This window comes from Carcharhinus amblyrhynchos, chromosome 3, assembly GCF_965287045.1.
Source record: "Carcharhinus amblyrhynchos chromosome 3, sCarAmb.v2.hapA, whole genome shotgun sequence".
Taxonomy (NCBI): domain Eukaryota; kingdom Metazoa; phylum Chordata; class Chondrichthyes; order Carcharhiniformes; family Carcharhinidae; genus Carcharhinus; species Carcharhinus amblyrhynchos.
The window spans coordinates 55,845,231-55,861,107 of record NC_137326.1 but is presented as its reverse complement, the minus strand read 5'-3'; the positions used below and the strand labels follow the sequence as shown (position 1 = coordinate 55,861,107).

Here is a 15,877-nt window from a genome sequence, read left to right as displayed (position 1 = left end):
CCTTCTCTTGCAGGTAAAGGCTAACTCGGTGAAGCAGGAATTTGAGAAGCAGGATGAGCTGAAACGCTCAGCGATGAGGGCAGTAGCAGCTTTACTCACCATCCCAGAGGCCGAGAAGAGTGCACTGATGGCGGAGTTCCAATCGCAGATCCGGTCCAACCCAGAGATGGCGGCCATTTTTGAAAGCATTCAGAAAGACAACACATCAGCAAGTAGTACAGAAACAATGGACCTCAGCTAAAAAAAAAAAGCAAACCAAAAGGATCTAAACAAGATGCTTTGGCTTCATAACTAACTCCTGTGTGATATTATTTATATCTTGCCATTTGTTTTTTTTTTCTGTTGTTGCAGCCCCTCCTATCAGCACAATGGCTGGTATAATGGGTTGGTAGTCTCTGTTGCCTTTGCATGACTTTTGTTTCTGGATGTTGGTGCTCACAACATGGTCCATATAGTGTGCCCTCTGCCACACCTGACATCCAGCTACTTGTTGGAATGTTGGGAATCTCGAGGGTGACTGTTGCTCGTCCTTGGACTCGCTCTCCCTATTGGGAAGAAAGGGGCAAACAGCTGTGGGAGGGAAAGAGATTGAAGGGTCCTAACTTGAGCATTATTGAAGTGGCCTCATGAGGCACAAAATGAAGCCTCTGAAGTTGGAGATGTGCCTGGGATCTTGTCGCCCTAACCAAAGAAGATTTTCAAATTTGGCATTACTTCTCAGCTGTCCTATTTTACTTATGTCCAGAAACTAAATTTATTGGTTGCTGAAAGGTTATATGCTCACCCTGAGTACTGACCTGAATTCTACCATTTCAATGATAGGCTAGCTGATTCAGTGCATGTTTCAGCCTCTTTTCTGGATGTAGTGCTCACAGCATGATCTAGGAGGCTCAACCACTTACCAAGTGAGAATGCAGGGCTGTCAGCAATGGTTGCATTTGTACCATTCTCTTTTGGGAAGGCAGAAAAAGAACTGATTGGGAAGAGACACCTATATGGGGGTGAAGAAATAGACTAGGAGTGGAAAGGATGGTCAACTGAACAAGACTGCTGGAAGATAGTTACAAGACTGATGTAGACCCTGGTGTAACATCACGTGTTGGCACAGCAACAGTAGCTCACATAAATGCAACCTGACCATTGCGGTTCTATCTGAATGGACCATTTTTAGTCACATTGGCCTGGCAATTTTGGGTGATTTTTCCAAACCTCTTTGTATTTCTTACTGCAGACAGAATGATTTATTTGCTGCAAGGGATGAGAAGTAAACTGAAGGTAACAATAGTTTGGGACTTGATCCCCTAGACGGTGGCTTGGGTGGCAGATTGCATTTCACTTGGCCATAGGCTGCAGGCAGAGTATATCCCTTTCAGTGGTGGTTGCTGCATTCCCTGCCCCTGACCACCACCACTACCCCAACTGCCTGCCCGAGCATCTTTTTTTTTAGTTTCAACTTTCAACAGCCATGCTCTCCTGATGAGGAACTTTGGACTGTGACGAGCTGTGCTTTAGTTCCCGTTCCCCCTCATAACACTGGGATGGGGTTGGAGGGAAGAAACATTTGTTTCAAAGCATTTCCATTTTTACCACATGGGAGCAGTTCATTAGGGGATGAAAATGATGCAAGCAAATCACTTTCTCCCTCTATAAAATGAACTGAAGTGAATTATCTCCCTGAGGATTGCAACTAAAGCACGTGCATGTTCTACTCCTCTGCTTTCTGGCACAGCTAATTTCGCTAATGCTAAATGTCATGCGATACAACACCAGGCTCTTTTAAGAAATAAAATCTGAATTGGATGGAAGAGTCCATTTGCGCCAATGCACTGTTAAACCTGGGATCCTGATGTGAAGCAGTCTACTTGGGCTCCCGGTGTCAACTTTCAGGTATTCATCAGTATTGGATTTGGGAAGTTTAAAAATAATGGGGTAGAGACTGGGTGGTGGTGGTGATTAACATGCAGATGTCTCCAGCACAGCTTGTAAATAAATCACCCATTAGTTACCAAATGCGTTACTGGCACCTAATGTCACCTTGCTGTGGCAACTGTCACATATACATAGAACTGTGTGGCAGACTGCTTGACATTAGGTCTGTTTGATCTTTCAGTTGTGCCCAATTGAAATATTGGCTGCCCATCAAGCACTGGACCAGATGGAGTGCTGCTAAATAAGTCTTGTGATATCTTGGATCTATAAGCTTAACATGCAAGATGACTTGAACAGTTTGCAAGCTATAAATGTGATGTTTTTTGAACCTGATCAGCTACAAAATGTACTGGAAAACTGCCACAAAGCAATATAGTGACTCGTTTGCAACTTTTCCAGTTTTTTTAAAAAGTCAAAGGCAATTGTCAATATGGGAGTGTTATATTAAAAGTTCATGAATATTTTGGAGCAAGTGGTATTATAAAAATAAAGATTGAAGCACGGGGTTGTTTGTGAGAGCTCTTGCCATATGTTGTGCATGCCTTGTTAGAGGTGTGAGGGAATCTACTGTTAGTCTGTGTTGCACTCTGCCTTGAGTGATTGAACCTGTATTAGTGAAGAGAAATCAAAGCATCACAAGGTAAGTGACTTCTGTCACACACTGACTTCCCTTTAACTACTGCTTCCTCCACAATCAGATGACTAGTGTCAAAAACTCAGCAGGGTGAAAAAGATTTCCTGTGTCCTACCACTTCATTTTCAGCTGGGGCCCATGGATGTTAAACATGAACTAGGTCTACATTTTCCCTCTTGACACTTACTTCATCCCACTATTTACAAACTTTCACATAATATAACTTGCCCATCTAAGACCATTGCCATCTTGTTTTCTCATTCAGCAGCTGCAGTCAAGTATGGCTATGCTTTGTTTCACCTGGTCCTGTTCACTTATGTAGGAGATGGGAGTGTACTGTCATTTAGGGTGGGGCAAGGAGACCAAATTACTGGAATAAGTCTCCTGGTAGCTAACCTTGTTAACAATGCATAAGTGTTCAATACAGTGAGTACTTTTTAAAAAAAATCTCATTGCCCAATAGTGTAGCACTGAGCAAAACTGTTCATGGGGTCTAGGAAATACCAGACTGATTGCTACCTACAGCAAAATACAGGATGAGGAAGAGTTTAGAGCTAATTCTCAAACTTTTGGCTGAAGGGATTTCCCCTCTGCCCTGTCCCCTTCCTCCTTGTAAATGCTGTGCTTTCAATTTACATGGATACCTGGGTGGGGGGAAGGCAGGGATGTTACAGCTTAAAATATTTAATACTCCTGTATTGAACAAGAACAGTTATCAGTACTGGTAATTAGGTCTGCCTTGCAATCTATGCCACTTTCTGCACTTCTTTATGTGCATTACCTCTTTGAAATAACCACCTCCTGTGCTACATCTGCTCCATTTACATAAAGTCTGCATTTAGCCATCACTTGTTTGCTTGCATGCATCCCTTGAGACAGCTATTAATTTGAGAACCAAAGAAAGCATAACCTGTTGAGTCATGCCCAATGTGGGTTTCACCAGGGTCACAGCCTTGGTTCCAACTTGGACAAATGAACTGAATTCCAGAGGTGAGTTGAGAATTACTCCTTTTGTGTTGGGGATTGACAGGGTAAATACATGGGGTTACACATAAAAGGCCTGTTGTTGGTGCAGGCTGAATGGCCTTCTGTATGACAGGGATTTTATGATGAGGTCATAAGTTTGCTGATGATTGCACAATGTTCATGTTCTTTTGAACATGACTGCTTCAGCATTTGAGTCATTGTGCAATGCAACAAGTTCTGGACAGTATCCAGGCTTGAGCTGATAAGTGACAAGTAACATTTATGCCCCACAAATGTGAGGCACTGACCACCACCCCTGGACATTCAATGGTACCATCACTGAATTCCCCCTCACTCAACATCCTTGAGGTTACCATTGACAAGAAACTCAACTGGACTCAGCTCAACCAGTAGCTACAAAAGCAGGTGAAGGACTAGGAATACTACAGAGTAACTCACCTGACTTCCCCAAAGCTTGTTTCCACCATCCCGCCCTCCATCTGCAAGGTACAAGTCAGGAGTATGACGGAAGATTTCTCACTTACTACTGAAGAAGCTTGATACCATCCAGGACAAAGCAGCCCACTTGAATGGCACCACATCTACAACCATCCACCACTGACACTCAATGGCCATAGTGTACACTATTCACAAAATACACTGTAGAAATTCACCAAAGATTCTTAGCACTTCCTAAACAGACAACCACTTCCATACAGGACAAGGGCAGAAATACATTGGAACACCACCGCCTGCAAGTTTCCCTTGCCATCCTGACTTGGAAATACATCACTGTTCCTTCAGTAAGTGGGTCAAAATCCTGGAATTCTCTCCCTAACAGCATTGTGCGTAAACCTACAACCCATGATCTTCAGGTGATTCAAAAAGGTCACCACCTTCTCAGGGGCAAATAGAGATGGGCAATAAATGTTGGCTGGGCAATAAATGTTGGCCAACCAATGGTGCCCATGTCCCACAAATGAACAGAGAAAAGGGCTGGTGCTTTAGTAGGCAGTAGCCCCATGTGAGGGGTTATCTTAGAGGAAGGGGCTAGTTGGGGTGGCTTGTGAAAAAAAACTTACCATTTCAGAGATGTAACTACTGCCATGGTGTGTAATAAAACCCTACATCCAAGCATTAGCATAGGGCACTGGATTACCATTATGCCATCTTCACCAAACTATTAATGCATCAGTTTGATTCTTTTTCCAGACCATAGCAACACAAGGACCATACACTGAGCAAATGAGCAACTTGATTTTATTAAAAGTGGAAAAGGGATGGGGTAGTGTGAAGTCAAGATCATGTTCTGTTAAAAGAATTCCATTCACCTTTCATGAATAAGCCAATGCCATTACTGATATAGTTACTTAGCCTAGAGATCACAGAAATCTGAAATTCCTTCCAACAACTTCTCCATAGTACCAGAGCCTCCCTCTTCCCACTTTAAGGTTTGCCTTAAAACCCGCATTTTTGAAATTTAGGTCACTTCCATATTTCAACGGTGAGAAGCCTAGCGATGGTACTACAGTAATGCACAGTCCTGTTATTATAAACAGAAGATTAAATGTGCTCCACTGGATAAGACAAGAGGCTAAGTACAACAGTGTGAAATGAGGGCTGACAACTTCAACAAAAGTAATCAGAATGTAGCACAAAAAAAGATTTTAACCTGATCTGCATCCTGTAACAGCCAGAGCCAGGGTAAGGATAGAACAGTCTCTAATACGGCCTTGCCCTGCTGGCGCATCACTGCTCAGGTTGAATGTTTGTAATAAGACAACATATCGTCCAGGGAGTTTATTTTTGCAGATTGATCCGGTTCCAAATTAGCTTGTGATGTTCCCACATTTATGTACTGTTGTTGCCCATTTTGCTCAGGCTGCTGGTAGGAATATCTGGGATGGCCCTTCCAGCCTCCATGGTTATTTGACCTCTTGAAATCTCTATAATACTCTGAAGGGGGTGCAAACTCGGATGGTCTCTCATCTCTGGGATCTGGATGATTCTTAGTCCAGTATCCAAACAATAGTTCTGGAATGATTAAAAATAAAACACAAGTTAAAAGATTTGACGTATTACCCGCATCCTCAAAGTAAGTAGGAACCATGCACTTTAAATCATATCTGCAGCAATGAATGGAAGGGTTAAGGAATGCTGGATCTCAATGCTGGTCATGGTCCATCACATTTTGATCTGTCAATTTCATAGAATGCAAAGCCAGGGATCCATGCAGAATAATGCCCAACCTCCCCACTTAGAGAACACCAATTAAATCTCCTACATTTTCTGAAGAATACCATGCTATTTGTCTTCCATTAGTGTAATCCCTCCATTCGATACCAATCTAGTTACCTTTTCCTCTGTCCCATTCCCGGATGTGAGGCACTCCAGGTTTCGTGTCCTTCCGCTCCTGTGTTACCACCTCCACCTTATTCCTTGGGCAAGTAGCTTCATTCTGTGTTACATCCAATTCTGCTGCTGTGGATGTTAATTCCTCAGTCACTTCATCTGCACATGAAAAAAAATTTACACGGATGACATGATTAGCTGTAAATTAATTGAGACCTTTATTGTAAAAGGAATTGTAAAGGGCAGACCCTTGCTTACATTGGACTTTATTCTTAGTGTTGAGCATCATATTCCTGCAACATCTTAAGCTCCAACATAGGAAGGAATTTTTGAAACAGTACTATATACTTTAAAATATACATCCTGTGGGCCTGAACCACATTATGTAGTTTTGATATCCTGCCTCAGAGCTACAGAACATGGACCTGTCCCCTCCTTCTTAAAATCTTAAGAAAAAGGATCAAAAAGCCAGCCATCCCAACTTCACACTTGCACAGCTTCTCATGGAGTCACTGACAGGGCCTGAAGGATTCCAATCCATTACCCATGGCTGGGCTAGTACATGGAATAAAGTGTGGCAAGTAAACCAGTGAAAAATTGAAAGGCTCAAATAACTAAACAAGGTAGGGTAGTTGGAACATGATCAGAAACACCTTATACTGACAGTGTATAATCAGATCATCTCATTTGTATAAAAAGTTGCAATTAACTAGTCATAGAGGTTTACAGCATGGAAACAGGCCTTTCAGCCCAACTTGTCCATGCTGCCTTTTTTTTAAAACCCCTAAGCTAATCCCAATTGTCTGCATTTGGCCCATATCCCTCAATACCCATTGTACCCATGTAACTATCTAAATGCTTTTTAAAAGATAAAATTGTACCCACCTCTACTACTACCACCTTTGGCAGCTTCTTCCAGACATTCATCTCCTTCTGTGTGAAAAAATTGCCCCTCTGGACACTTTTGTATCTCTCCCCTCTCACCTTAAACCTATGCCCTCTAGTTTTAGTCTCCCCTACCTTTGGGAAAAGATATTGACTATCTACCTGGACTATACCCTCATTATTTTATGGACCTCTATAAGGTCACTCCTCAGCCTCCTTCGCTCCAGAGAACAAAGTTCCAGTGTATTCAGCCTCTCATTATAACTCAATCTATCAAGTCCTGATAGCAAATTTTCTGCACTCTTTATAGTTTAATAATATCCTTTCTACAATAGGGTGATCAGAATTGCACACAGTATTCCAAGTGTGGCCTTACCAATGTCTTGTATAACTCCTGTATTCAATGTTCTCACCGATGAAACGAAGTATGCTGAATGCCTTCTTCACTATTCTGTCCACCTGTGACTCCACTTCCAAGGAACTATGAACATGTACCCCTTGACCTCTTTGTTCTGTAACTCTCTGCAATGCCCTACCATTAACTGAGTAAGTCCTGCCCTGGTTCAATCTACCAAAATGCATCACCTCACATTTGTATAAATTAAACTCCATCTGCCATTCATCAGCCCACTGGTCCAATTGATCAAGATCCCGTTCCAATTGGGGATCACTTTCTTCACTGTCCGCTATGCAACCAATCTTGATGTCACCTGCAAACCTACTAACCATGCCCCCTATATTCTCATCCAAATCATTAATATAAATGACAAATAACATGGGCTTAGCACTGATCCCTGAAGCACACTGCTGGTCACAGGCCTCCAGTTTGAAAAACAGTTCTCTACAATCACCCTCTGGCTTCTGTTAAGAAGCCAATTTTGTATCTATTTAGATACCGCACCCTGGATCACATGAGATTTAACTTTATGCAACAAGCTACCATGCGGTACTTTGTCAAAGTGTCCGTCACATGTCTGGTTTCTTTTATAAAGACTTTGTATCATTAAGTAAATGTAGTCAAGTTTCAAGACACATTATTTTCTAGTTTTTAAACTACATAGTTGTTAAATTTAAATAAAAATGTAATTATATATCTTCCCAGTCAAAGTACCGTTCATCAGTTGATTGGTCATACACTTAACTGATAAAGCAACCCTATGAAAAGTAGCTCACTCTCAAATTCCCAGGAAGGAACATAAAACATCCACACCCATATAGATGCTCTTAGTGACGCTATGAAAAGGAATATGCATTCTCCCACTCTTTCAGGGGTTATTATTGCAAACCCTGCGTAGTACTTTTTTATTCACAGGATGGGGCATCACTGGCTAGGCCTGAATTTATTGCCCTCAAGGTGGTGGTGAGCTGCCTTCTTGAACTGCTGCAGTCCCTGTGGTGTAGGTACGCACACACACAGTGCTGTTAGGGAGGGAGGTCCAGGATGCTGACCCAGCTGCACTGAAGAGATAGTTAAATAGTGGCAAGTCAGGATGACCTGCAACTTGGAAGAGAATTTGCAGATGGTGGTTTTTGAAAGGAGCCTTGGTGAGTTGCTGCAGTGCATCTTGTGAATGGCACGTGGTGTATTGGTGGTGGAGGAACTGAATGTTTATGGATGGGGTGCTAATCAAGTGGGCTGCTTTGTCCTGAATAGGAAAAAGCTTTGTGTGTCTTATTGAAGCTGCACTCATCCAGGTAAAAAGAACATTCCAACATAGGGATACAATGTTTTGTATACATAGCATGACAAAGATGGAAAAGATCTTTGTTTTAAATTGAGTGCTCTTCCACATGTCCCATTTTCTGGGCTTCACCCAGCACGATTTGCTCGCACCTTCTTCATTCTGCTCTGGCAACTCTTCAGTGTCTTCAATTCCATCACCTTTCAGTTTTTTCATCTTCCTCTGACGAACCTTTGCCAATCTAGCATTCAACATGGCTTTACGCTTCTCCTTTAGTTTCTCTCGTTTGGTTCTTTGATCCATCGTCTGTAACGGAAAGCAAAATTCAGCCACCAGAACTCTTACTGGAATTTAGGAAAGGCAGTTAAAAACCAAATTGTAACTCATATGCACTTAGGTAAAATGGACATCTCCCAGTTCAGGAACCTGCTTCTTCACACTGCTATGAAAGCTGCTATCAAGCACCATCATAAGGATTCTCTAAGGTAGCAGCTGCTAATCTTGACACAATACAGTTGTTCACAGGGAATGGAAAAGGTCAAAGCAAAGTCAAAATGTTACTCTCAAAGCTTTTATTTAAGTAACAGCAGCGTTTGACTATGCTACACTAAGAATTGAGGATAAGTATGGTAACTGCAGCATAAACGCTGCTGTTACTTAAATAAAAGCTTTGAGAGTAACATTTTGACTTTGCTTTGACCTTTTCCATTCCCTGTGAACAACTGTATTGTGTCAAGATTAGCAGCTGCTGCCTTAGAGAATCCTTATGATGGTGTTTGATAGCAGCTTTCATAGCAGTGTGAAGAAGCAGGTTCCTGAACTGGGAGATGTCCATTTTACCTAAGTGCATATGAGTTACAATTTGGTTTGGTGCTGGTCATAGAATCCCTACAATGAAGAAGCTTATTGTGTCTGCACCAATTCTCCGACAGAGGATTTACCCAGACTCTATCCCCGTAACCCAACATGTTTAATCCCCCTAATTTACACATCCTGGGACACTAAAGGGGCAATTTAGCACGGTCAATCCACTAACCTGCACATCTCAATTGTGGGAGGAAACCCAAGAGAATGCGCACACTCCACACAATCACCCAAGGCTGGAACTGAACCCAGATCCTTGGCACTGTGATGCAGCACTGCTAACCACTGTGCCACTGCCCCAATTCTTTTGTTTGGCCAGACTCCATCATTATCACTGAATTGTTTGGTTTGCTTTTCCAAAAATTCATGGTTGAGTTCCAACTGCAGCATAGAAACACTATTTCTGGTACAACACCATGCCCAGTTGAGGCAGTCTTAAGTGTGAGCATTTGAAGAGGGTTAGGTCAGAATCTCTCATCTTTAAAAAATCTATTTCTTTTTCACAAACGCTCCCTCTCAGACAGCAATCAGCATTTTAAAAATTATTTTCATTGTGACATCGCTGGTATTTATTGACCGTTTCTTGTCGATGAATTTAATCAGACTTCAAGAAATCTCCTTCCAATTTCTAGGATGTTTTACGGAATAATTAATTTTTAAATTAAAGCTAAATGCAATTACACTTTTCTATAGCCCAAACACCATCCAGGAGTTAAAAATCAACCACGTTGATGTGAGACTCAAGTCATTTATAAACCAGACCAGGTAAGGATGTCAAGACTTCCTAACATAGAGACATCAGTAAAGCCAATCTGACAGCTTCATGCTCATGTTTATTGGTGGCCACATCCAGATTTAAAGAACATGGAATTCAAACTCTCAAACTCCCATGGTGGGCTTTGAACTCACTTGAATTTTCTTTAGATCAGGCCTCGGAGTACCAGTAGTGAGCTCTTAAACCCAACACAGTGTAACAATACATTTACCAAGTCAGATTTTTATATACACAGATTCTCGCCCGTGGGCTGCTGAGTTTGGTTCCACCCTCACCCGACATCCAGAAACACTTTCCACTGCATGTCACTTAATAAAAATCATGAGTGGGCAACCTAGACTAGTTTGCCCCCTCCTTGACTCATGGTCATAAAATCTAGTAGTAACAACTGGAATACTACACCACACCACACAGTATGTTAACTAAGTGCAGACTGGCAATTGAATCTGGGACCATCATTCCTGGTATACTATCCTTTCCATGGTTATAACATTTTTTTATAATAGTGCTCCAACTTCAACTTCACCAAAGCCTTGAATAAATTTGTCACCTCTTTGTTTGTGTTCAGTGAAATTATATAAAAATGCTAATAAACAGATACCTATTTTTGCCTAATTTTGGCCATTTCATAGCAATATCTACCCATATTTCTATCATTTAAGATTAAGGTATCTGCACACCTCTCTTCTTCCATTCATTTAGAATTGACTTCCTTTCAGTATTGTTCACATTCTACTGCACAGAATTACTCACTTATCTAATCAGTCAACATCTTTCCTCAATAATCCAGAGTACTGTCTGTCCAAATTGGTAATACTCCAAATTTCAGTATCTCCCCCTCTTACGTTTATGAGCAGCAGATGATTTATCTAAACAGAAAACAAGGATTCATAGAGTATTCCACTGTCCACATCCTGCTTACTTAACATATTCTATGCTACTTTCTTCCCCCACCCAAAACTATTCCTCCCTCCACGTGGTGACACGCTCATTCACATGGTACGCTTTATATTTTGCGAAACCCTCTTATTGTACAATCTGTCACTTTACAAAGTCATGATGTGGAGATGCCCGTGTTTGACTGAGGTAAACATAGTAAGAAGTCTCACAACATCAGGTTGAAGTCGAACAGGTTTATTTGATAGTAAACACCTCAGGCTTCCGGAACGTGCTCCTTCGTCAGATGAGTAGAGAGTTCTGTTCAGAGACAGGGCATGTAAAGTCACGCACAGTTTACAGAATACTGATTAGAATGAGAGTCTTTACAGCTAATCTGCTATTCAAGTCTTAAAATTGCAGACAATGTGAGTGGAGATAGCATTAAGTACAGGTTAGATAGACGCGTATTGCTACGATATCTTCTCTGGAAACTTCTCTGCTCCGGGGAAGTTCTGGACGAAGGGTACTCTGTCCACTGTGTCCCGTGTTTGTCTTCTGAGAAGGTCGATGCGGTTTTTTCACTGTGGCGCGTCGGAACTGTCGATCGATGAGTCGAACGCCATATCCTGTTCTTATGAGGGCATCTTTCAGCGTCTGGAGGTGTCTGTTGCGAGCCTCCTCATCTGAGCAGATCCTGTGTATGCGGAGGGCTTGTCCGTAGGGGGTGGCTTCTTTAACGTGTTTAGGGTGGAAGCTGGAGAAGTGGAGTATTGTGAGGTTAATAGTGGGCTTGCAGTACAGTGAGGTGCTGAGGTGACTGTCCTTAATGGAGATGTGTGTCACGCATCTTCTCCGGAGTTTTCAACACATCGTTGATGAAGACAAATATCTCGCCAAGGCCATCCCCAAACCCTCTCTTCTTGCCTTCAAACAAATGCACAACCTCTAACTGACTACTGTCCTCAGCAAACTACCCAGCCTTCAGGAGAACAGTGAGCACAACACCACACAACCCTGCCACACCAACCTCTGCAAGACATACCGGATCATTGACACAGATGCCATCATCTCACATAAGAACACCATCCACCAGGTACATACTCTTGCAACTCGGCCAACGTTGCCTACCTAATACACTGCAGGAAAGGATGTCCCGAAGCACAGTACACTGGGGAGACCATGCAGACGCTACGACAACCGATGAATGAACAATGCTCAAGAATCACCAGGCAAGACTGTTCCCTTTCTGTTGGCGAACACTTCAGCGGTCACGGGCATTTGGCCTCTGATCTTCAGGTAAATGTTCTCCAAGGTGGCCTTCACGACACACAACAGCACAGACTCACTGAGCAGAAACTGAGCCATGAGGAAGGCCTCAACCGGGATCTTGGGTCCACATCACACTATCTGTAACCCGCATGACTTGCCTGAACTTGCAACATCTCACTTACTGTCCTGTCTGGAGACAATACACATCTCTTTAACTTATGCTTAATGCTATCTCCACTCACATTGTCTGCACTTTTAAGATTTGAATAGCAGATTTGCTGTAAAGACTCATATTCTAATCAGTACTGTGTGTGCCTTTATATGCCCTGTCTCTGAACAGAACTCTTCACAGACTTGACGAAGGAACAAAGTCCCGAAAGCTTGTGGCATTTACTATCAAATAAACCTGTTGGACTTTAACCTGGTGTTGTGAGACTTCTTACTGACTTTACAAAGTAACACAGACAGTTCCTGACAAGCCCAATGCTCCTAGTCCATTTGGCTCAGCAACTCATAGCCTTATCCAGCTGAGCAACTGTGAGAACCAGTGTCTCTGCTGTAACCACGTTGTTCAAATTCAATATGTTCGCACATTGGAAATGTACCTGGTCTCTCAGCATATCAAGAGTCTCGATCTGCTTCTTCCTGGCACTTTCATCACGAGCAAAGGCAAAATAACCTACACCCAGCTCTCGAGCCTCTATAATACAAAAAGGTCAGCTTTCAGTTATCTGTTTTCAAGATTATTTTCCCCATACACTTTGGGTTCTGGCAACTCACTTTGCAGCTAACAAATTGGGCCAGCAACTCACTGCCAAGTTTCTGAAAACTTTGCTTTGTTAGCCAGCAGCCAAGAAGGTGGCAAATGCAGCCTAGATACAAACTCTAGCTACACACAGTACACTGCGTAATTCTGAACCATGTCTGTTTTAACCATGCGAAGTTTCCAAATAACATTTAAATTGGAGGCTCCTCTAGTGGATCAAATGAAGGAGCCATGGGTCAACCTATCTGGCATTATATCCCAATAATCTTCAGAGCAGGTTAAAGCCCTGCACCTCCCCTCCCTTCCACAGATTCTGCTAACTATCTTTTAACCAGCTCCCAGTTTACTCAAAGTCGAGGGCAGGGCTTGACAGTTGTTTTGGCCAGAGAAAAAATGTGAAACAGCTTAGAAAAAGAATGAAGCAAAACAGTCAAACAAACTTGGAATTTAGTTTCTGGCTCAATGGCAGAAAATAATAGACATTTGGGAAGATCAAAGTCATGTGCAATTCCAGGAGCCAGGATATCTGACAGACTAAATAGCTCCTTTCACTTCACCTCTCCACAACTGCCACAAGCATGAACTTTGGAACAAGCTAAAATAAAAGGGCTCTAACTTTGCAGGTGTTGCTAATAGAGTTGGACTAAAAACCAAGAGGAGCTGAAGTTTGCTGTTTCAACCAGGATACATTGGGAGCTTTGCTATATAGCGTGTCAATATTATTACGCAGATACACATACAAAGAGCAGTCATTTTGGATAAGGTACAGGAGGTAATTGGTGAACTTGGAATCACAAGTAAGTTCAAAAACAGAAAAAAGGAAAATATAGAAGAAAATTAAGACGAAAAGAGTGTAATGTCTAATAGTATCAACTGCAAGTGACCAACTGGATGGGCAATGAGCAAGTTTTTTTTTACACATAGGGTGGTGAGTGTCTGGAACTTGCTCCTAGGCAAGGTAGTGGAAGCAGATATAATAGTGACTTTTAAGGGGCATCTTGACAAATACATGAATAGGATGTGATATGATCCCGGGAAGGCTAAGGGCTTTGGTTCAGTCGGGCAGCATGATCGGTGCAGGCTTGGAGGGCTGAAGGACTTGTTCCTGTGCTGTAATTTTCTTTGTTCATGCTGACTAATCAACTAAGGGCACTTTAAAGGATATTTCTGAATAAAATGTGCAGCATGCATTAAAATTAATACCATTTTGTCGGATATCTTCATAGTGCACTGGTCCTATTGGTCTGCTCATGGCCTCCTCTTCCTCTTTCTCCCACTGTTGTCGCTGAAGCTCCTTTCTCATGTCTTCAGAAAGCAAAGTTTTTTCTCCTACTTCTTGCCTGTGAACAGTTCAAGACAGAGACATATTGCAGAGACCCACGTCAACACCTATAGTCACAGCATCACGGAACAGTGTTGTCTACCACTCACTTCCCAACAAGCAGCAGCAGAGCTTCATTTTTGTTCCATTATTAATTACCAAGTTAGAAATGATGGTGAGGCAAATCCAGACATGATAATACTAAACTTGGATTTGAAGATTACCAGTCAGGATGAAGAGAGGCAAGGAGCAGGATAGATTGTGATCTGCTTCAAGTTTTAAGATTTACTTTACCTTGCATTTTTGCACAAGACTAAGGCTGTACTTTGCAATTTACTTTGTCTTACTGACTGAGTGCATGTATTGTTTGGTAACTTCACACACCAAAGTGAAAATTGCATTTTGTGCAGTGTGGGCATCAGTGTGATAAAATTTCATTAGGCTAGCTCTAAGCAGAGCCAGATAATCAAAAAACCAATTCAGCTCTCTATTCCCCACTCAATTAAAATGAATGTGAAAGAGAATGGTGGCATGGTGGTAATATTGACTGACTAGTAATCCAATAACCCAGCTAAACATCTGGTGCATGGATTCAAATCCTACCATGGCAGCTGGTGGAATTTAATTTCAATTAATAAATCTAGTCTGGCCAACATGTGATTCAGATCTGCAGCAATATGGTTGACTCTCAACTGCCCTCTGAAATAACCCACGAAGCCACTCAATTCAAAGGGAAGTATGGACGGGCAATAAATGCAAACACTCTCACATCCTATGGAAGAATAAAGAAAAAAATGCAAAGGAGCTCACAAACAAACCATAGCAAAAAGTTTGCACAATTCCTTAAACAGATTCTATACAGCAGGAAGGATCATATCGACAGCAGGCTGAACTTCTGCAAGATAGTTTTTTTTTAAGTTAGTTGATTAAACAGAAATAAATAGTGTGAAAGACAAGTTTACTTCAAGGCAACAACTCATTTAGGATATTAAAGAGCTCACGTAGTTTACATATTCAAGTGGTGCAAGTCTAAACAAGAATGCACAAGAGGCTGGGTTATGGTGGATTGTACCTTACAGATAAAGGATTCAAGTTCCAGTTCACTCTGATGAGCTAACAATCTCCCATTTTCATCAGCCGAAAGGGTCCCACTGAAATGATTCTGCAGCAGTTTCAATCAAGTAGCTTTTGAACAAAAATCCACAAACAAAACTGCCCAGAAGCTAGCAATAAATTAACAGTCTTCTCCAAAGAGGCCACTGAATGACTGAAATTTTAACATCACTTTGAGTACAAATAAAAAGTGCACTTAAGGCGAAAGGTAAAAAAAAAACACAAATCTATTATGCACCCTTTTTGAGATGCAGTCTCACCAAAGCCATCCATAATGCTTACACAATTCATAATTCACAGGCAAACATGCCAGCTATCCTGCATCCTACAAACAGCCACGATCAGAATGATTAGTTAATCTGTTTTTGGTGATGTGATTCAGGAAGAATGTTAGATCAGGATACTAGAAGAACTCCATGCTCCTGATATAACAACATTGAAC

The 15,877-nt window shown here is 41.8% G+C and overlaps 2 protein-coding genes across 2 annotated transcripts in view; one reads left to right on the top strand and one right to left on the bottom strand.

The window, feature by feature from the left end:
• LOC145339630 (cullin-associated NEDD8-dissociated protein 1-like) overlaps window positions 1–2,447 on the top strand; it is a 53,836-nt gene extending 51,389 nt beyond the window's left edge. Inside the window, exon 15 of the mRNA XM_080184143.1 lies at window positions 14–2,447. Within this exon, the coding sequence (XP_080040269.1) occupies window positions 14–241 (228 nt within the window). The 3' untranslated portion in view covers window positions 242–2,447. The remainder of the gene's footprint in view (window positions 1–13) is intronic.
• A 2,091-nt stretch (window positions 2,448–4,538) lies between these two features.
• The window catches only part of ccdc174 (coiled-coil domain containing 174), a 32,704-nt gene continuing 21,365 nt past the window's right edge, over window positions 4,539–15,877 (bottom strand). The window contains exons 7-11 of the mRNA XM_080184198.1: window positions 14,205–14,341; window positions 12,841–12,935; window positions 8,601–8,754; window positions 5,885–6,040; window positions 4,539–5,563 (exon numbers count right to left, since the gene is read on the bottom strand). Coding sequence (XP_080040324.1) covers window positions 5,286–5,563; window positions 5,885–6,040; window positions 8,601–8,754; window positions 12,841–12,935; window positions 14,205–14,341 — 820 coding nt within the window. The 3' untranslated portion in view covers window positions 4,539–5,285. The remainder of the gene's footprint in view (window positions 5,564–5,884; window positions 6,041–8,600; window positions 8,755–12,840; window positions 12,936–14,204; window positions 14,342–15,877) is intronic.